This window comes from Paroedura picta, chromosome 2, assembly GCF_049243985.1.
Source record: "Paroedura picta isolate Pp20150507F chromosome 2, Ppicta_v3.0, whole genome shotgun sequence".
NCBI lineage: Eukaryota > Metazoa > Chordata > Lepidosauria > Squamata > Gekkonidae > Paroedura > Paroedura picta.
In genome coordinates, this window is record NC_135370.1 from 74982360 (window position 1) to 75004424 (window position 22065).

Here is a 22065-nt window from a genome sequence, read left to right on the forward strand (position 1 = left end):
CTCTGCTACTGCTGTGTTCATATCAGAAGAGTGTTACCCAGTATAATAAAATATCCCTTACACAAATAAAAACAGAGTCCAGTAGCACCTTTAAGACCAACAAAGATTTATTCAGGGTATGAGCTTTCGACTGCAAGCACTCTTTATCTGACAAGAACTCAAAAGCTCGCGCCCTGAATAAATCTTTGTTGGTCTTAAAGGTGCTACTGGACTTTGTTTTTATTGTGCTACTTCAGACCAATACGGCTACCCATTTGAATCTACAAATAAAAACGTTATCGGCTGAGATCCAAAAGTTGCGTATACAAAAGGGCTTTTCATTTCTTCTTTGTTACTACAACTCTCTCCTGCTCAGCCATGCCAAATGTTGGTGAGCCTACCAGAAGGACACTCAGTATGGTGCAAGGGGGACAGACAAGTCCTGTGAGGCCAGAATCCCTATGCATCATGGGATTCAAGCCATTGTCAACTTCCTAGCATGTAGCATAGCAAAGCCATGTAAGATTACTTCTCCCAGTTTCATTCTTTCACTAAAAGCTTAATTCAAGTGGGGCCTAACATCATGGTGCTAGCATAAGTAGTGGCAAGTCACTTAGGCTTAGTTAGTCATTTATTATTTTATTCACAACATTTATATCCTGCCTTTCTGTTCTCACAAGGGCCATCAAGATGGCTAGCAACTTTAAACAGCAAAAATGTTTAAAAATTTCAAATATTACATAAAGTGCACTAGTTCAACATATTAACAACAGTCATCATAATTTAAAAACATCACATTTCTAACCGCACATGGAATAGACTACCATAGAATGGACCAAACACATTTTGACCCTGAGGGGTCTTCCTCAGGGGTCAAATTTTTGTGAGGAATACACTCATGTATAAAATCAACATCAAAAGGCTTGCTGGGTGGCAAAGAAAAATCTGTTAGGTTCTGCTCTAACTAGTCTTTCTAAAGTAAAGGTATCTGATTATGAGCCCACCCTCTAAAATAGGTACTTCCAGAGGCCACCACTCTCTGCTTTTGCTGCTCCACTCTAAACCCCCAGTGCATTGACACAGCCAAAGAATGTGGGTGCTGGGAAAATAAAAACTTACTACACTGTACTACATGTAACTTGCATATACTGTAAAGCACCATATTAAGTAAGAGATTTACACAGCAGACAGTCTGGCACATAAAATAGCCTAACTCCGAATTAAATTGTGGGGGAAATTTTCTTCTATGCAAGCGCTCAGGAAGATGTGCTGCTGAATGCAACAAAAGTGTCCTGAAATTATTCTCTAGAAAAGTTCTCTCCCCATTTTCAGTGTCCTCCATCCTTTTTCACTCTTTTGTGTTCAGTCCAATATTTCCAGTATCTTTTGAAATTAAGAATGAAATCAAGAGGAATCTCAAAGCATATCAAGATCATTGTATATTACACTTTAACAGCCATTGCCTAAATCAGTCCTCAATCAAACAGCCTTTTTATGCTTGGAAAGAAAAGATTACCTTGTGTCCTTCTCCCATGACAAGGTAGCACCGTCCCATCATAAAGCAGCAGGATCCCACATTCACATGACACCAAGGTTCAAGTAAACGAATATATTCCTAAAATAAACACAGCACTCACTAGTAAGAGCAAGGTTCTTACCTAAAAGCTTTCTTCCTTCCCAGTGATGTTAAGTAACAGTCCCCACTTTCCTCAATGTAATTCAGGCAGAATGTACACATGGTTAAGTCTGATCAAGATTGGTGCCTATGTAGACTACTGAGCCACAATAGTGATTCAGTACACAGGGACTTCACAACTGCTAAAGTCTTAAATTTTGTAAGTTGCCAGACTGACTGGCACTGAATTAAACAGATGATCCCAGCTAGGCACAGCACCAATCCAAATAACTACTGAGAGTGTTTAAAAACTGAAGAAATACATGTGCAACTTAGCGCATTAGTAAAGTTTACCCTGTTACTGCAACTGCCCCCTTAGGGATTTAGTACTATGGATATAATGGGGGTCCCCAATGTGGTTCCCAAGTATTTTTAGAAAAAGGTCAGATGCAGCTTTTGGCCAGCAGGGCTTCTGATTGGCTGTGCAGATTCTTAAAATGTTGTTTAAGTGGCAATTGCCACTACAACACAAGGATCTTCACTGCTAAACTTTTCTGCATGACTCACTCCCTGATAATTTTTTTGTGCCACCTTATAGCAGCCATTCTTTGGTTGGCTTCACCTCCGGCAAGCAGCTAATTTGTGGTTGGACCTACCGATCTGTGTCAGAATTCCAAAGATGCCCAATGCCTCAAAACTTAAATTTAAATGTTTCAGTATCACAATTCATTGGAGTTAACTAAATATTTCCAGTTCAGTGTGCTGCACAAGAGGGAGGAAACAAATGAGCCAGGTTTGTATCAGTCATAAAAACTCTGGTTTGTCTGTTACATTGGAACTGAACTGAAGTGTGGTTTCAGATCCTAGAATAAGGAGAATGCTAGTTAACTTCAGCTGCGGTTAATACTGGTGCCAATTTACTGCTTAAAGTAAAGAAAGTAAAGTAAAGAAAAAGGGTACGCGTTTGCTCCGACAAGGAATTATGTATTCTTTAGCCATGGTTAATGGAAAACTCAACATTACATCTGTAATGGTAATATTATTAGTTTTGAGAAAAGCATATCCAGAATCCTCAAAGAATAATAATTAGTAATAGTTGCCTGTATAAATATGCAAACTAACTATAGCATTATGGCTGACATTTTAAAAATGCCTTTTTGGTATACCATAGAAACCCGTGACTGAGGACAGCAGATATTTTTAATAAAACAAAATATATATTTTTACTTAAGGTTAGTTTCTACATGAGATCCAACATTTACTTAAAATACTGGGAATAAAACCCATTGTGGGAGAAAAAACAACGGGTTCTAGAGCCAGTTTGGTGTAGTGGTTAGGAGTGCGGACTTGTAATCTGGCATGCCAGGTTTGATTCTGTGTTCCCCCACATGCAACCAGCTGGGTGACCTTGGGCTCGCCACGGCACTGATAAAACTGTTCTGACCGGGCAGTGATATCAGTGCTCTCTCAGCCTCACCTATCCCACAGGGTGTCTGTTGTGGGGAGAGGAAAGAGAAGGCGACTGTAAGCCTCCTTCGGGTAAGGAAAAGCGGCATATAAGAACCAACTCTTCTTCTTCTTCTTCTTCTTCTTCTAGAAAAGGGAGGGGGGACCAGGAGTGGCAGGCTGTACTGAAGGTGGTGGTGGGGAGCTTTCACGGAACCACTGAAACTGGGAGAGTGAGCCCTCTCTTTGAAGCCTCAGAAGGGTCTGGGGTAGGGGAGAAAGAACCTACCAAGCAGCTGATCCTGACAATCAGGGTTTGGTGGGGTAGAGCAGTGGTCCCCAACCCCCGGTCCGGGGACCAGTACCGGTCCGTGGATCAGTTGGTACCGGGCCGCAACTCCTCCTCACACTCCTCCCCAGCTGCTGCCTCGGGAGCTGCCCTGCCACTCTGCTGCTGGCTCAGCTTTGGTGCTCTCCAGCGGCTGCTATGGCTGGGGCTCCCCCTCAGCATGGCACTGTGCAGCTGCTGCTGGCAGCGCCCCCCAGTGGGAGGTGGGAAGTCAGGGGCGCCGAAAGCAAGTGGAGCAGGGGCTCAGGCGGCAGCAGTGACGTCCCTCAGCAAAAGACTACCCCCCCCCCCAGGCCTCAGTAAAATTGTCAGACATTGACTGGTCCCTGGTGATAAAAAGGTTGGGGACCACTGGAGTAGAGGATAAATCACTTCCTTGAATGAACTCCTTCCAATTTTGTTTCATTAGATTACAAAAGCACAGCAACAATCACCAAGTTATGTTTTAGAATAATGGGGGGGAGGACCAGTAATTCCACCGCTGCCTGCCCATATTTGATCAGCTCAACCTCTACCCTCTTCCATTGCTCTCGCTCTTGCCCTGGCCTTACTGGGATGGCTGAGAATGGCCTGCAGCTTCCTGTGCTTGTGGCTAAGGACCACCCCAGCCCCACAATAGCATATTCACAGCAAGCCTGAAAGGAAGGGCACAGAATCTGGCCCTGAGCAAGGAATATCCCCCACTCAAGGCCAAATGCCTCCGTCTTTAAGAAGTGAATTGTCACCACCGTGGCTTGCATTTATATATATATATATGGAATGATGATGATGAAGATGTTAAGGGTTACTACTTCTACACCTATACAAGTAATTATTTAGAGGATTTTCCACTTGCAGCTCACCTGCAGCTGAGTATATTGACAAGCCCCCATAAGACATTCAGGAAAGAGAAAACCAGGATTACTCGGCCACCTGAGTTCTGTATAAGGAATTTAGGTTTTCAAGTTTTAGATAACAGATTCCATTTTAATACAAAGAAAACTGGGGGACTGCTTCCACTTCTCTCAAAATGTGTTTAGAAAGGTCTCTTAGAAGGTATAGCGGTTAAGAACAGCGGCTTCTGGCAAGCTGGTTTGATATCCCGCCCCCCCTGCATGCCACCAGCTGGGTGACTTTGGGCTCATCACAGTCCTGACAGTTTTGCTCTCACAAAGCAGTAACATCAGGGCTCTCCCAGCCCCACCTTTCTCACAGGGTGCCTGCTGTGGGGAGAAGGGAAAGTGACTCCTCCTGGTAGAGAAAAGCTATAAAAAACAAATCTTCTTCTACTAGGATGTGTGTTCAGATATATTCATTTGGAATATATACCCCAAAAGTACCTTATTGGTATTTTCAGGTACTTTTGATTTTTACTCAAATAGTTTCCCCAAGAGTATACTTTGGTATCAGGAACAGTATTTGGAATGTGGCTCACAGCCAGCAAGAGCATTGTCTGACTTGGGGAGGGCAGCTTGCAGCTGGCAAGAGTCTGGCATGGCCTGGCTGTGTTGCAAGTCTGGTTGGCTCTTTCTCCCTCCATCCCTCCCTCCTTTGTGGTGGGCCTTTCTTCCCCTTCCACTGCTGGGAGCACTTGTTCAAGGACCCAGAGAATCGGATCCCTTATTCCAGTTTTCTTGAAACTTGGGGGCCTTCAGTAAACAGGCAGTACTTGCACCTCTGCAATTTTGGTTTCATTTGGTTATAAAAACATTCCAGCCCCATGAAAAAGGTCTCCTACATAGAATAATGGACCTCAAGTAGTTCCAAAATCCTGAGAAAAAAACAATCCTGAATTCCAAAATAGTATATAGGGACCCAAATATTAATATCTAGGCCACTCTCAAAATCCTAATCTGAAAAATACTGGGTTTTTTTTACTTGCTATGCACACATTCCTAGTCTCTGCAACTTGAACTGGAAAATTCATGCTGTTATAGAAAAAGTCTGAAAAAAACATAGCTTCTTTCCCCTGGTTTGGGTAGATGCTGTAAATCTGAAGGATACAATAACTGCAAGAGACAACTGGAAATTTCAGAAAACATCTGAGTCCAACTCCATCCTGTTTCATCCCAGACTGCAGTAGGTGGGAACAGCTGAGATATTGTGTGTTTCCGAGCTATCTCCTGAAAGAACAGCTCCACAATAGTTTGAGGGCTGGTCACTAGAATCAATTAAAACAAAATAATCATTATTACATAAAACAACTGCTTAAAGTTTTTAGGATATGCTCATCAGACAAATAAGATACTAATGCCACAGTGAATACATTATAAGCTCAACTGATCTATCTGAATGGTTTTTCCAGTCTTAGTTCTCATAAATCTATCTATCGCTTTAGGATTCCTGGACACAGAATTTACACATAATAAATGCTGGCAGCTAAAGACTATATTTTCATTTGGTTATGTGATGACTTTCTGAAAAAAAGAACATTGAGACTATTCCACGTCTGCAAAATCATGTCATTTCAAATGAGAACACTGGTCCTTAATGTGGAAGTTTCTTCTTGTATTCCTGTTGATAACAGGAGGGACATCCTTGCTATGGGATGTAGTGCAGCAGCTGTGATAGAACAGACTGTTTTGGGGGGAAATCATATTGGAGTAAACAGGGGAAAATTTTAATGTCATATAAGATTTCACGACCATGTTGTCCTTCTGCAACAGAAATTAGCCTCCAATATATTTATTTAACATTTCAATACCATCTTTCCAGCCAAAAAGGCTTCCCTAAGGCAGCAAACATTAAAACATTTAAGACATTTAAACAGCATTTAAAATAAAGTTAATATATAATACTTCAAAAACTAAATACATAAACATACATGACAACCAAGAAGGAAGGCTACTAAGTTATTGGGGAATATGTCAAACATATGAGAGCCCTGATATCACTGCTCGGTCACAACAGCTTTATCAGTGCTGTGGTAAGCCCAAGGCTACCCAGCTGGCTGCATATGAAGGAGGAGCAGGGAGTTAAACCCGGCTCACCAGGCTAGAAGTCAGCACCCCAAACTGCTACACCAAGCTGAGTCTCACATGAAAGACTTCCCCTAATAGACAACCATAGAGGGAGCAAGATGAATCTCCCTGGGAAGCAAGTACCAACGTTCTGGCATCACACCTGAGAAAGCTCCACATAACCTCAAATAGCAAGGATGCCTGAAGCAAGGCCTCAGAATATGACTGGAGTGGATGGGCAAGTCCATAGGTGAGATGGAATGTCTTCAAGGTGTGCTGTCTTCAAGGTGTTCTAGTCAACACTCTGGCTGCAGCATTCAATACCAACAACAGATTCCAGACAGTCTTCAAGGGGTGGCTCCACTTAGACCACATATGACTTGGGTAGATATGTGGCCCTGAGCTCTAGCCTGTTGATGATGTACAAAGTACAAAGCAACCTCTTGCCTAGTTTGAGTGGGCTTAGAGCTGTTGCCTCAGTGGGGCAGGAATGGGCTTTTCTTGAGGTATTCTTGGGGTCAGATTCCTGCCCTACGGGGTAATGTGCCACTTTGATGGAACTTGCTCATCATGCTTTTCTTTTGGGCTTTGTCCTGCATTCCCCCCCCCGCCCCCACTATCTGGTTATTCATAAATTCCTCTAGTGAATCCTGAAATGAGGGGGAGGGGGGCACACACTAACAGACATTTGTTCTATCATCATCTGATCCATTTCCTTTGGAGGTACAGCTTCCCATTTATTCATCCCTCTTAGCCTATGGAGCCCAGGCCTGTGCTATGCCTGTAGGCATTTCATGCTGTACTGTAAGCAGGCATTAGTGCCAAACTGTGCTGTGCTCTCACTCTCTTTTGTCTGTGTTAGGAGGCTCACAGCCCATGGCTCTACCTGGAAGCCCCTTGCAGAGGGGGTGATGAAGCACTCTGCAAGGCACCCTGCTTTCTGTACAACTCCTAATTATCCTAAGAATTAATAATGGATTTCCCTCCTCCACTGACTAAAAGTAAGTCCACAGCCCAAGGTGGCACATACATAATTTAATTACTTCCTTTACTGATAAAGGAACTAAGGGTTCAGAAACCAAGGTAATAGGGGGAAACCCCAAACCCATTTAATCAATGAGTTCCATCTACACATATTAAAATCTGAATCAGGTTGAAATCGTCTCCATTTATAGGTAGAGTAGATACAGTATTAAGATACAGTATTAAGGGGGAAATGTACATTAAATCATAAGCTCCTTTAGTGTTTCCTTAGTTTCTTTCCTAAGCACAGCTCCCATGTAGTTGGGAGTTTAAGGCACCAATTATAGGAGATTTACAAGAATCTCACATGTGGAATTGGCACCCTAGGAAAAGAGGAGGCAGGTAGGAGACTCATGCAATTGAGGAAATTAAAAGAGCCATTCAGGGAATAGCAGTTACTATGCAGCTAGAATAAAATGTCCCTAAGGTTTTTTTTTACTTGGCTGATGTTATTCTTAGTTTTATAATATTGGACAATCTTGCTTTAAAGCAGACTGTGGCTTTCCAGATGTCCATAGACTACAATTCCCATAAGTCCCTGACAGCACATTGTAGTCCATGGACATCTGGAGAGACGCAGTCTGGCCATCCCTGCTTTAAAGCATTGTATATAGAGCTTTGGAAATCTGAGGTCTATGAAACAGTTCCAGCCAACTGGTAAAGTCTTAAACACTGTACATTAATATTTGTGGATAAAAATTTCAACAACCTCTTACCTAGTTTGAGTGGTGTTAGAGCTGTGGAATCTGTCAGCTTTAGTACAGAAAGATGCTGAAGGTTGGATTCCCTAAATAAAAACAGTCTATCATATTAAGAAACGTATCCTTTAGAGACTAACATGACACAAACATTAACAATTCTCCCTTTAAAAAAAAAAAGAAAATCTGGAGGGTCAGTGTAGTATATTAGAGTGTTTGACTAGGACTAGCAAGACTCCACTTAGCCATGCAGTTCATGAGATACTTTGACCCAGTCACACTTATCTCACAGGGTTGCCAGAAGGATAAAGGAAGAAAAGAACCATATGCACCACTCTGAACACTCTGGGAGAAAGGTGGAATAAAACCTGACTGATAAGAGCTTCTGAAGGTTGTGTGGAAGACAAACATACCATTTTCCAATCTAAAGCAAGAATGAGGCAATTTGGAAATTCTCATGTTCAAGTGACCTGCTAATATTTCTATTTTGGGTAGTAGTGAGATGTGTATTCCAAGCAGCACCAAAGTACTTGCTTCTTAAAGAGCTTTCAATGAATTTCACAGATATGAAACATTTAGCCCCCCCTCCCCGCACTATTTTCAATTAAAGATCTTACACCATGTCAAAATGGCACAATACAGCTAAATGAAGCTTTACAGTCCTATATCCTCAGTTCATGATATTAAAGTTTCTCAAGCTATGTGCCAAAGCACACACAGTCTTGAACAGTGCTGCATTTGTGCAGGGGGTTGGACTAGATGACCCTTTCAACTCTATGATTTTATGATTCTATATTCTATGAACTTAAAATTCCAGTCCAGCAGCACTTTTAAGACAAACAAAGTTTAATTCTGGATATAAATTTTGGGGTGCATGCACACTTTTTCAGATACAAAGCACATGGAAGCTTATATCCAGAATTAAACTTCGTTGTCTTAAAGGTGCTATTGGACTCAAACTTTGTTCTCTTGCTTCAGAATACCCACCTGAATCAGTCTTGAATTTAGGAAGTTTCTTCTAGTGAGGAACAGCATTTGTATTAGGAAGACCGCTGAAATAACCCTGACCAGAGCTAGAGAGCTTGTCCAGATAAGTTTCTTAATATTGTAACATGTTAACTCTTTCACTAAGTGAAAAACAGGTGATCATGACTAATTTATCATTCATATTAACTTGATATAGGGCATAACTTACAATTCATCAACTGGAACATCTGATGCCAAACGCTGACTTGCCCACCTGATCAGGTAGTAAGATAGTATCAGAACAGAAGTACGATGTAGTAAGTTCTGCTGAGTGTGGAATACTTGGCCTCCTCCTAAATTTGCCTTTAAAAAATCATATTTGCAGCCATTAAACTTCAAAGTGATGATCAAACTACATCATTACAAATCATTAGGGGATCCATCCTTTCCTTCTTTACTTGCCATAAAATAATCCTTTAATTACTATCCATAAATACAAGCTAAAAATGAAATCTGACTCATGACAATGAAAGATAGAAATGTGACTCCAAGTAGCTCAAACAGTAAGGAAGCTCTGGCTTTCAACCACCAAGAGGTCTTGCAGAAACCCGGAGGACTCATAAGTATGTGGCCTGCTATATGACATCATAAAAGTTAGCAAAGCATGGAACAACATTAGGAACATTTCGGACCCCAAGGTTATTTCACTATGCCATAAAGTTGAGGCCAACAGCACTAGAGGCCACTATTTATTTATTTATTTGTTTATTTATTTGTTTGTTTGTTTATTTATTTATTTATTAATTATTTAATAGGCATCATTCGTTATCAGCTCTAACTTTTCCATTATTGTTCTACCTGTTTGTCAAAAAAATGTACAAAGTCTTTCTTAATCATGCACAAACCATGCATTAGGATTTCTACACAGGTTCCTATTTGAGGTTACACAATCAGATAGTCAACTGAGATGAAATGGAGGGCTTTTTTTTCCAGTGGTGGTGCAAAACCCTCCTCATTGAAGGAGGTGGTGCAAAACCCTCCTATGCAAAACCCTCCTCATTGAAGTTCACCTGGTATCTATTTTCCTTTAGGTGCCAGACGAAAATATTTAGTTTTACTCAGGCTTTTAACTGAGACGTTTGATCTTTTTAAAGTTGATTTATGATTAGCTTTTTAGCCACAGGTGTATGTTATGAATATCATTTTATGTTCAGAGTTTACTATAAGGCTGTTTTTAATGGCTTGTTTAATCTATTGTTTTAGTTGTGGGCCCTCAAACTGAGAGGGAGCATATACATTTTCTAAACAAATAAATGAGTATACTTACAGCATCGCCAAGTCGCAACAAGAGCTGCTGTAAAATCAGCAGGTCCCGACAAATCAAAAAGCGGGTCATGGAGACTTTGTACACACCATGGCATATCACATTTACTGCCGTGCTGCTACCATAGAGCTGTGAAAGGTGCATGCGCACATTCAGGGATTGAGCTGTTAAAAAGGGCAGGGGGGGGAAATGTGTTATCTACAGACTTCCTAAACAATTTTAGTTTAATCAGCCGGGGTTGGGGGAGAATAGGGAGTAGAGCTGTTATCTTCTCACCAATATTGAATCTTCTCTCCATTTCCATGTCTGTCTCATAATCCATTTCCCGGATAAGCACTCCAATGGCACTGATTGGGTTTCTAATCTCTTGTAACTTGCTGTGAATATCTTCCATCAGATTCTCTCTGAGAAGGAAAAAAGACAAGGAACATGCATTAGGCTGCATGAAATATTGAGAACTTCTGAAATTAGATTTGATTAATAAGGAAGATTACCCTCACCAAGCCTATCATGAGGTAAGGCATCCTATGGCCTCTCACCAGTTTTTTCACACAGATCCTCATAAACTACCATGCCTAGATGAAAGTTATGAAACTGTAGTAAAGGCCCCTCCAAAGCTAGTAAACCACAGATGACTGGGGAGGACAGGCGGACTCCTTCCACTGAAAGGGAGAAATGCTTATATTGCATTTCCTTATGTTGTAGAACATGTAGGAAGCTATCCTCTTCCACAGAGAGAAAAATGGACTTGCAAAACATAAAAGGGGATAACTTATTTTATATCAAAGAGATTGTACAATTATTACTTGGTGTTCCAATTTTTTATCCATAGGAATCCTTTGGTCTGTAATTCAGACTAAGCCCAAAGCGACTCAGGCTTGGTAGTCTTCAGCTACATGAGGGAATAGTGAGTTTCAGAAAAACGGAAAAGACTTTTTATGAACAGAGAGGGGTTATAAACTTTATAAACTTTGCAGACCTTTCTTCTGAGGGGAAGCAGCCATCTCTTGAAGCATGCTTATCAAACCAGTGAATTCTGTAGAACAGCGGTCCCCAACCTTCTTGTAGTCAGGGACTGCTTCCAAGGGTGGGAGAGAACTGGCGGCCCGGCCAGCGCAGCTGCATGTAAACGCGCACGCGCAGTTGCTGTGCATGCGCGTTTTCGCCACTAGGCGGCGCTAGCGCGCATGCGCGGAGCTGCCGCACATGCGCGTTTTCGCCAGCAGGGGGCGCAAACACGCGTGCGCGGCAGCTCCATGCGTGCGTGTTTGTGTCGCTGGCGTGCCAGCGGCCGTGCCAGCCTCTTCCCCCCCTCTCGCTGCAGGGGGGGGGGAGGCAGGCGCGGCTGCTAGCAGCCCGGTACCATGGCCTTTGCGGCCCGGTACTGGGCCGTGGACCGGGGGTTGAGGACCCCTGGTGTAGAAGAAATTAGCAGTTCATAAGAACGTAAGAACAGCCAGGGAGATCAGGCCAAATGCCTATCAGATCCAGCACTCTGTTCACCAGCTACCTCTAGGAAGCTCACAAGCAGGATGACTGCAACATCAGCCTCCTGGTCTATGCTCCCCCATTAACTGATGTAAAGAGACTGATGTAAACTGATGCCTCTGACGCTGGGTGGAGCACTTATCCATCTTGACTGGTAGCCACTGATAGCCCTGTCTCCCATTAACTTGTCCACTCCCCTTCTGCCTTTCAAGTTAGCAGCCACCACCACAGCCTGCAGCAGCAAGTTCCACAATTTATCGATGCCCTGTGTGAAGTACTTCTGTTTGTCTCTTCTGAATCTCCTGCCCTTCAGCTTCAGTGGATAACTGCAGGTTCTGTTATTATGTTCACTCTCTCCACACAATGCCAAATATTCAGACTTCTAACATGTCTCCCCTTACTTGCCATTTTGCCTCCCCCCCCCCCAATTGAATAGCACTAAGCATTTTAACTGATCCCCATAAGGCAGCTGGCTCTAGCCCCCGGTTCATTTTGGTTGCTGTTTCCAAGCTCTACAGTATTCCTTTTCAGATGCGGTGACCAGAGCAGTACACAATATTTCAGGTGTGGTCTCACAATAGATTCATATAAGGGCAGTATATGGCATCAGTTTTATATCCATTCCTGTTCTAATTATGGCCAGCACGGGATTTACCTTTTTCACAGCAGCCGCAAACTGGGTTAACATTTTCATCAAGCTGCTGCCTCAGTTTAATACCTTTCACCCAGGCTTGCCACCCCAAGACCCCTTTCTTGGTCTTTATAAAGGCTTACTCCAATGCTTACGTGTCACTAGCAATCAAGTCCCTCAGGATCTGTTCTGCTGCTCTCTCTGGAGGCTGGAGGCGGCAGCAATCCATTTCCATTGTGAGTGCCATCTCCACAGAAACTGACTCGCCAATTAACCGCAGGCACTGAATGAGACTTACAAGATCATGCGAAAACTCAGACTCTGTGACAAAAAGGCACAGCAAGTATTTCAAAACAATGACATTAACAACAGTACAACAGCCACTGGTGGTAAGAAAAAGCTACAGCAAAAATAGACCGGGCTTTCACCCCATCTTGCCCTCAAAAACATACGGAAAGTTCTTTGACTGGTATCTACTACAGCCAGCAGGTAGCCTAAGAAACAGCAGTGGGTAACCTTGACACACAGTTGCTATTGTCATGCAAGTGCTCAGCTAATATAATCAACTCTTGAGGAAGAAGGGCCACAGAAAGGACTAGAGTTAGCCAGTAAGATCTGGCAGCAAAGTTATATCCATGCCTATGTATTTACTGGTTAGCTGGACTAGCATGGGGAAAAAAGAACTATTCTAGCAGCAGATCTTGGTGGAATGCTGAAGGGCTGATGGCAGACCCCACACAATGATCTCAAGTTCATCAGATATATATATAATTTTTTGGTAATGAGCCAGCGGCTGCTGCCATCTCCGTTTCCTTTTTGCACCAGCTTAGGAGCACTATTTTTCTGGTGTACACTCCCCACTCATATAGTTAGTGTAACATACTGACAAATCAGGAAGCATAACACTGAAATACACTTCCTTAAATCTATTTTTTTTCTCTCTCCATGGAACTGGAAGACAAGCATTAGAGGAACAGTGTCTCTCCCGCTTGGCAACTTAGAAGAATGCTGGGGGAAGAGTGTGGATACTCATGAATGAATTTTATGGATACATGCATGATTTTTCAAGGAGGAGGCTACCTGGTCCCTTCTCTCCCCTCCAAATCCTCTTATATAGGAGAAGCTTAGTCCTGCTTACCTCCTTCCTGTCCATTTCACTTTCCTCTTTCCTACCGAGAAAGAGAAAACTAAAGTGGACAAGAGAAACGGGAATAAAAACTCTTTTATGTAAATGAATGAATTTGAAGAACGTTCTCCTTTGGTAAATCATAAAATGTTATTTGGGAGAGAAACAGGGTGACTGAAGGATTTTGTCCCCTTCTCCTCCAGATATGCCAAGCTTAGGTCCTATTTCAGCTTTGCAAAACAAAGCATGGATGACTGGAGATTTTACAGACATGAGTTAAACCATGTCTCAACCATGATTTGAAGAATTAAAAAGCTAAACCTGTGAGTCCAAAAGGGCTTTATGCTTGTTTGTTGTGAAAGGAAGTTCTACATGGCAAGCAGCTTTTAAAACTGAAGGGAATTTCTAAAGCAGTTTGTGATTATGGCCTAAAGGTAAAGGTATCCCCTGTGCAAGCACCGGGTCATGCCTGACCCTTAGGGTGACGCCCTCTAGCGTTTTCATGGCAGACTCAATATGGGGTGGTTTGCCAGTGCCTTCCCCAGTCATTACCGTTTACCCCCCCAGCAAGCTGGGTACTCATTTTACCGACCTCGGAAGGATGGAAGGTTGAGTCAACCTAGAGCCGGCTGCTGGGATTGAACTCCCAGCCTCATGGGCAGACAGCTTCAGACAGCATTTCTGCTGCCTTACCACCCTGCGCCACAAGATGCACCTAGAGGTCAACTATTCAACTCATTAGCTCATTTTTCCTGTTTGGGCCTAAACAGCGATGTGGATTCGGACTATTTTCTAGAAAAATAAATCAGTTTTGAAAAACATACAGTGCATCTTGAATTAGGTGCCTGCCTACCTTGACAATACAGATGGTTTTTCAAATGCCACAACTTTAAAAGAATGCACTGAATCTTATGCACTGCCAGCAGAAAGTACTAGTAGAGACAGCAAGTCTAAGAGCACCAAAAGACAATGGCAGGGTTTGACACAGTAAGCCATGCAGCACAGGTAGGCTACAGTGAAAAAGGGGCAAGTGGCCCAACCACTTGTGCTGCCTCTTCTGCTGACAGCGCAGAGCATCCAACCTTGACAGTTTCCTCCATCCCTCCATTACCATCTAGGCCAGTGCTCTCGACTTCATTCATCAGGGGCTCATCAGGCAAGAGATACAGGTGATCCACTAGGGAGCAGGGCACAAAAAAGGACAGGTACCCCTGAGAAAGAAAAACATACACATCATTTAGTCTGTAAGCATTAAAGCAGGATTATAAAAACACAGCTTGAAATGTTTGTATGGAAGTTGCCTCGCATATATTCATGCCTATGGCAAATCAAATTAATTTGTGAGGAAAATTTCCCTAACCAGGGCAAGCTGTCAATAGACACACAGCTGAAAATTTAATTCCAACTAATAATGGAACAAAAAAGGGTAAAAAGCCAGTTTTCTTGATATTCAAAGCTATTTTCAGACTGCAAACTCAAGTTCTGACCACAACCTGCTTTGTGGAAAAATGTAAAAAGAAGCACATTGTGTCCAATTTGTAATTTGGCACCTACCATGCATATAAAAAATGTTATGCAAGTTATGAACTCCACACTGCAGTATGGGAACCAGTTTGGTGTGGTGGTTAAAAGCAGCAGCCTCTAATCTGGAGAACCAGGTTTGATTCCCACTCCTCTTCCACATGCAAGCCAGCTGGGTGACCCTGGGCCAGTCACAGTTCTCTCAGAGTTCTCTCAGCCTCACTTACCCCACAAGGTGTCTGGTGTGGGGAAAGGAAGGGTAGGCAATTGTAAGCTGCTTTGAGACTCCTTAGAGTAGAGAAAAGCAAGGTACAAAAAAAGTTCTTCTAATCAGCAACAAATTCACCTTGCTCTCTAAAAGATGAGCATTTACATTTTGTTTCCTACTAGCCTGTTCCTTACCTTTTTCAGTAGACACACCATATTAGTGTATTGGTTCAAGAGCAAGGCAAGTGGACGTGACAGTTCTTCTTGGTACTGAAGGCAGTAGGCATAGAATTTTGACCAGAACTCTATTTGTAACTGTCTAAACTCTTCCTGGGAGAATTCATATTCAGTAATATTGCCCTGAAACTGGAAGAGAGACCAAGATTCAAGATTACCTTACCTGACAATGGCCATTTTAACACCTCAATAATATACCATTAAGAGCCTCTTGTGGTGCAGAGTGGTAAGGCAGCCGTCTGAAAGCTTTGCCCATGAGGCTGGGAGTTCAATACCAGCAGCCGGCTCAAGGTTGACTCAGCCTTTCATCCTTCCGAGGTCGGTAAAATGAGTACCCAGCTTGCTGCTGGGGGGTAAACGGTAATGACTGGGGAAGGCACTGGCAAACCACCCCGTATTGAGTCTGCCATGAAAACGCTAGAGGGCGTCACCCCAAGGGTCAGACATGACTCGGTGCTTGCACAGGGGATACCTTTACCTTTACCTTAATATACCATTGCCTAACCATAATATAAATAATCATCCTTCAAATAATCTATTATGAGAAACCAAAGCAACATTTTGACAAGATGTACAAAGAAAAAAATATTATTGTAATACCTAAGGTTTTATTTGTGTTTTGCTACAAGTACAACCAAAACACCATGGAGACAAAATACAAACTAAGTTTCTGTACATTTGCAAACAATCCATAGAGCTGAATTAGTTCAACAATTACTGACACCAGCTGCAAAAACATTTGACCAACAGCGTACCATAAAGTCTATTATTTACACTAAACACAAAGAGAACAATATTGGTAAAAGCAAGTCAACAGGAACACATTGCTGCTAGGACAATATCCTCACCAACAATTCTTTGAAGTATCTTAAATGGTGTAAGCTCATCTAAGGAAGTGTCATGGGCATGAACAAGTAGGAACTATAACCTGGGTCTTCCAGTGGAACCCTAGCAATTTCCTAAACAGATTACAGGACTATATTCAGATAAACTGTTGTGAAAGAAAACATCATCAAAATAAAGATTCCATTGAACAGTGTTTGAAGAACAATTAAGGTAACATGGAATAGAAACAAGAAGTAATCTTACCTCATTCTCCACAGCTATAGTAATTTCTCTTTTCAACTCATCCCAGGACAGGTCTGATAGTCTCTCAGCCCCTTGAGAAAAGATCTTTTAAAAAAATTAAAAAGTTTTTCATTGCTAAAGGAAGGATCACTGCCAAGTGGTCACAATTTCATACACGGGCTAGGGGAAGACTATCTCCATTCCTCGTGTTTGATGAAGGGAACTCTTGACTCTCAAATGCTTATATCTTGCTGGACTCTAAAGCACTACTGGACTCAAACAAGTTTTCATTCTGTACTTTGCACATATTGTCCCAAAATCTAAAACGTTTGGTATGCATTTCCTTTTCAGTTATGGCTGCTACACCACATTTCTTCCCTTGACAGTGATTTTCCATTTAAATGTAGCAGTATTATGTAGTACATTATAACAGTATTATGTAGTGCATTATATCATAGCTGTGACCTCAGCCATCGCCACTGGGCTAGGCCACAGCACTAGCAGAGAAGGTGGGGGCTGATTAAGATTCCATCAACCCAGAGAGGGTTGGGATGCAGAGAGTACTGACCCAGAACCTTTTATTAACAACCTTTGGGTTCCACACCACACCAGCCTCTCTCTCCCAGGGCAATTCCCTCACTCCCTCTATCATTGCCTTGGTGTGTTCTGCCTCCCTGCCCTCTCCTGCATCTGTCAAGCCTCATCTCCTGCTCCACCTCCCTCTGCTTTTGAGCATGACTGCCAACGAGTCTTTTCCTAGCAGCTGCCTTGGTTACATATGATTAAACTGTATCGTCTCCCCACTCCTTCCCATCCACTCCTGCAGTTTCAGCAGCACACCCCTGCCCCTCAAAGCCGCAGATCTGGCCAGGTAGTTGCACCCAACATTGCACATGTTGGGCCAGATCCACACTATGGATTTGTCCCAATCTCTTGTACTGGCCCTAAGCCTTAGAAGGGCCACTTGCTGTCTGCCATAAAAGTATAATGAACTCCTGCAGGTAAAAGAGTAGCTGATAAAATATTCCATTCTAGAGGCAGGTAACTAAGAGAAAGCCTTACATACCTAACAGAAGACTACTACAAGTCTCCATGTCTGAGCTGTCTTGACCAATTATCTAAATCATACAATTCAGAGAAGTGACTAATTCAACTTTCATAGAATCATAGAATAATAGAATTGGAAGTGACTTCCTGGGTCATCTAGTTCAACCTCCCTGCACTATGCAGGACACTCACAACCCTATTGCTCATCCACTGTAACCTGACGCCCCGCTGAACCTTCGCAAAATCTTTACAGAACCTTCATAGAATGCTGTTGTGCAATAGTTTAAAACTGCATCCCAACAGCTAACTAAGAGCATGCTGTATTTAGGTGACTGTTAGTGGAAGGCTATTGTAATTGAACTGGTAGGGTAGATAAGGATTGTGGTTTAAAATGGCCATCTTGCCATTTTGCATCACATAAGTTGGTTGTTAATGCAAATTCCCATTAGTTTCATAAGCTTTTCAATGGAACAAGTAAAGAAAATAGTTCATGAAAGTCTTGCTCACCTGTAATGCTTTAAGCAAAGCAGCATTTGCAAACTGACCAGGCATGAAGATAGCCTCTGTATATGTTTCCTGTAAAAGACAGCACAATTGGAAATAACATTTGAGAGGTCTACTACAGCAGTGGTTCCCAACCTTTTTATCACCGGGGACCACTCAACGCCTTTTACTGAGGCCTGGTGATGGGGGGGAGGGGTAGTTTAGTCCTCTACTCTCAACCACTGCCCTAACGCTCTCTGATCGCTATGATAATGTTTACACATCCCTTCAAAATAAGATACAGACACGCCACAACAATGAACATAAGGAACATTTTATTTTCATGGACATTTTAACTCATGACAATGACAAATCAATGGGAACCCTGAGCTTGTTTCTCTGCAACGAGATAGTCCCATCTGGGAGTGATGGGAAACAATGACATCCGAAGTGTGTTGTAAAGGCCCGGGGGGGATGAAGTAAAGGGCCGGGGGGGATGAAGTGAAGGGCCAGGGGGGATGAAGTGAAGGGCCGGGGGGGGGGGGAGAGAAGGCGTCCTTCGGGGCCCACCTCCAATTAGTCGAAGGACCACATGTCCTTCGCTATACTACAGGATTCATTATAAAAAACTGATTGCAATTATAATTTTAGGCACCTTCCAATACAGCTGAATGGCAACTATGGCATAGCATTATGTCCTAACTATGTCCAAAGTTAAATTCCAAATTGACAGTACCTCCCATGCATACCAAGCTTATAAATTATGATACAAAATATGGTATCAATAGGGAGAAAACCAAACTAACGTGAACTATAAATATTCCTGCATTGCCCAAACAACAACTTTAGAATTCCAAGACCTGAAGACAGGCTTATGAGGAAAAATATGAAAGAATATACTTATAGAAAAACTACACACCCCTCAATCAATATACAGATTATTCTTTTTGACATACTGCTGCTGAACCTTTCCATCTGAACACTTTAGGGCCCTGGGAGCGCCAAAAGCAGCATCACGGAGGCCTAAAAATTACTCTTCCAGAAGCATAGCTTACATACCAGTTAGCCAAAGGTGAAGCCTTGCATTTCCATCTAATTTACTTGTTTCATGCCTAATCTAGGAGCAGCAGAGAATCTTATCTTTCAAAGGCTGCCTTATGACTTTGTGTGCTTCCCTTTCAATTCACTGCACTTATCCCACATGTGAATTATTTTTATGCTTGCAGAGATCTATAAGCTACAAATCCATAAACTGCTTCAAACATCACAACTTTTAAGAATGAGTACACAAAGTGCTCAACATAAATGAGCTCTACACCTCTCAGCAGAAAATAGAAAAATTGAGTTATTTATATTAGTTTATATGTACTCACCCTTGGGTCCTGGTCGTCTCTAATACCTATTTCTTCAGGTGGCAAGGGCTGCACGGACACCTGATTCCACTGACCTGCGACATTACTGAAAGAGGATTGCACACTTGTATCAAAGACTCAGACACAGTTTGTTTCTGAAACTCCTTAAGGTTCCCCATTGAATGTCCTGGAAGGTTGAAATGTTCTCCTACAGGTTTCACAGCTTTGTGATTCTGTTATTATAACACTAAGGACAATGCCTCCCACCCCCCACCCCAGTGGCTTAACTGAGATGTCAGTTTCTTATCTCACAAGACGTGCTAATGTCATCCAGTTCTCAAATGTCTGTGAATTCTCTTATTATGCTGTATATGCTGTTCCCAGGTCTTACCAATTAGCTATATTTATTGCTCAGTTACTTATGCATCTTCACTCTAATTGGCCCTCCGGGCAACAATCTCTTCATCCTCTACCTATATGTGATGATTAGTGAATTCTGTTTCAGTGTATCTGAAGAAGTCAGGGGGCACATGAAAGCTTATAACTATAATAAAAACATTGTTGTTCTAAAGATGCCACTGGACCCAAACTTTGTTCTGATTCAAGCCAATGCCGCTATCCACGTGAATCTATAAGGGACACTATTTTTCAACAGTTTCAACTATCTGATCTAAAACCCTTTCAACTGAATCTTCAATAAGAAATTGAATACCTAAGGGACCGCCTGTTGCCCTATGCCCCCCGCAGGGCCTAACGCTCTGCAGGTGAGAATCTATTGGTCGTTCCCGGCCCCAAGGAAGCGCGGTTGGCCTCGACCAGGGCCAGGGCCTTTACGGTCCTGGCCCCTACCTGGTGGAATGAGCTTCCGGGTGAGCTGTGGGCTCCGCGAGATTTGACAGTTTTTCGCAGGGCCTGTAAAACAGAGGTCTTCCACCAGGTCTATGGTTGAGGATGAGGCCATCAGGGACATCGCCCCCCCGGGAGCTGGGAGTCGGAAGTTACATCGCTCCCCTCCATCTTCTTTGTATTGATAGTGGGGGAGGGAGAGGGATGGGATTTTTTCTTTTTTGCCATCATGTTGGTATTTTTAATGTATTTTAATGGGATTGAGACTATTGTGACCCGCCTCGAGCGTACAGGGAGAGGCAGGAAATATAGATATAGATATAGATATAATAATAATAATAAGCTTACAGTAACAAGCTTTCTTAAGAGATGGAGAGGGAAAAAACTTACTGCTCAAAATTGATGTACTTTACAGTGGTCTGATTTTCATCATCATGCCACAGTGCCCAGATCTCAGCTGTAGTTAAGGCAAAGTCAACAAGCGTCTCCTAAGGAAAGAATACATTATAATAAGCATTTACAAATACATCATAATAGGTATTTAAAGGTCAGTCCTAATGTAGCTTAATCTAATAAATCAGAACCATGAAGCAGCATTGTGTTGAGGATAAAACTGAAAATCCAGATAAATCTATAAACACTTCTTTTAAAAACTGTTTACTGTTAGCAAACATGGGAGCTAAGGATTAGACCTCTCACATGGCATGTATACATAGAAATTCCTGACAGGATTCAATACATTGCTGTTGTTCTTTTTAACTCTGCCCCATCTCAAGACATGCTGAAGTAGCTCAGTAACATGTGGGAATGATGGGCAAGTGTGGGTCTCATATATTCCTATTCAGGTCCCCTCCCCATCCAAGTTACACACCCAGAAGATTTATCTCATTTTTTATTGAAAAGTGAACAATGGCTGGCATCCCTTCAGCTTCACTGGCCCCAGAAGGAAACCTGATTCTTACCTGAGAGGTGAACAATGATGATATATGATCGAGACTATAGCGATGACTCTCTGTGCTCACCAACTGGAAGACACAGAACTGTAAAACACCAACACTGCAATTAGTGGAAATAAATATCAAACAGTTATATCCTATTATTTTACTTAGATGCTAACCTCTAATGATGATTATCCAAGACATAGTAATAGCACAGAACCTCAGGATGTTGCAGCACTTAAACAAGACAGGATAGCAAGTAATTACCAACCCCCAAACTGTCTACCTGATGGATGCCTGAGATGCAGCAAACATACTATGAATGGAGCCTTTTCTCACAAGGTGTTCCAGAACAATTGGTAGATCTTTGGAGGGGTGTAACCAGAAAATATAAATCTTTGCCCATCCTGCCACAGGATTCTCTAAAATTTAACAATTGCACCAATTCCCCTATGATAAAAACAAACTAAGTAAGAATATCAGCTATGAAGTTGTAAATCCTTCTAACTTTGCTTTGCCCTGTCTAAGGGACCAGTAAGTTGCATTTCCCTGTTTTTTCAAACAAAAAAGACTTGAAATTGGCAATATTTCTCAGCTGTTTATCTAGCACCAGTTTATAATATAGCATAAAAAGCTATATTTACAGAAAAAAATTACAATTTTTGTAAACTGCCTGGAGTACACAATGAAAGCCAGAAAGCTCTTCAAACAAATCTTTCCCCTCTGCAATGCAGAAACCCATTTATCATACATGTAAGTTCTCTGCTTTTGAAAGCTAAATG

At 42.2% G+C, this 22065-nt stretch overlaps 1 protein-coding gene across 2 annotated transcripts in view; it reads right to left on the reverse strand.

Moving 5' to 3' along the window:
* NUP160 (nucleoporin 160) overlaps positions 1 to 22065 on the reverse strand; it is a 49914-nt gene that overhangs the window by 17906 nt on the left and 9943 nt on the right. For both annotated transcript variants that reach the window (XR_013228205.1, XM_077320866.1), the window contains exons 8-22: positions 21308 to 21385; positions 20736 to 20833; positions 19521 to 19605; positions 18172 to 18240; positions 16639 to 16722; positions 15508 to 15678; positions 14696 to 14795; positions 12614 to 12779; positions 10616 to 10743; positions 10343 to 10503; positions 9245 to 9378; positions 8068 to 8138; positions 5373 to 5529; positions 4232 to 4301; positions 1496 to 1594 (exon numbers count right to left, since the gene is read on the reverse strand). Coding sequence is in view for 1 of the 2 variants with exons in the window: in XM_077320866.1 (XP_077176981.1) it covers positions 1496 to 1594; positions 4232 to 4301; positions 5373 to 5529; positions 8068 to 8138; positions 9245 to 9378; positions 10343 to 10503; positions 10616 to 10743; positions 12614 to 12779; positions 14696 to 14795; positions 15508 to 15678; positions 16639 to 16722; positions 18172 to 18240; positions 19521 to 19605; positions 20736 to 20833; positions 21308 to 21385 (1671 nt within the window). In the remaining variant the exon portion in view is untranslated. The remainder of the gene's footprint in view (positions 1 to 1495; positions 1595 to 4231; positions 4302 to 5372; positions 5530 to 8067; positions 8139 to 9244; positions 9379 to 10342; positions 10504 to 10615; positions 10744 to 12613; positions 12780 to 14695; positions 14796 to 15507; positions 15679 to 16638; positions 16723 to 18171; positions 18241 to 19520; positions 19606 to 20735; positions 20834 to 21307; positions 21386 to 22065) is intronic.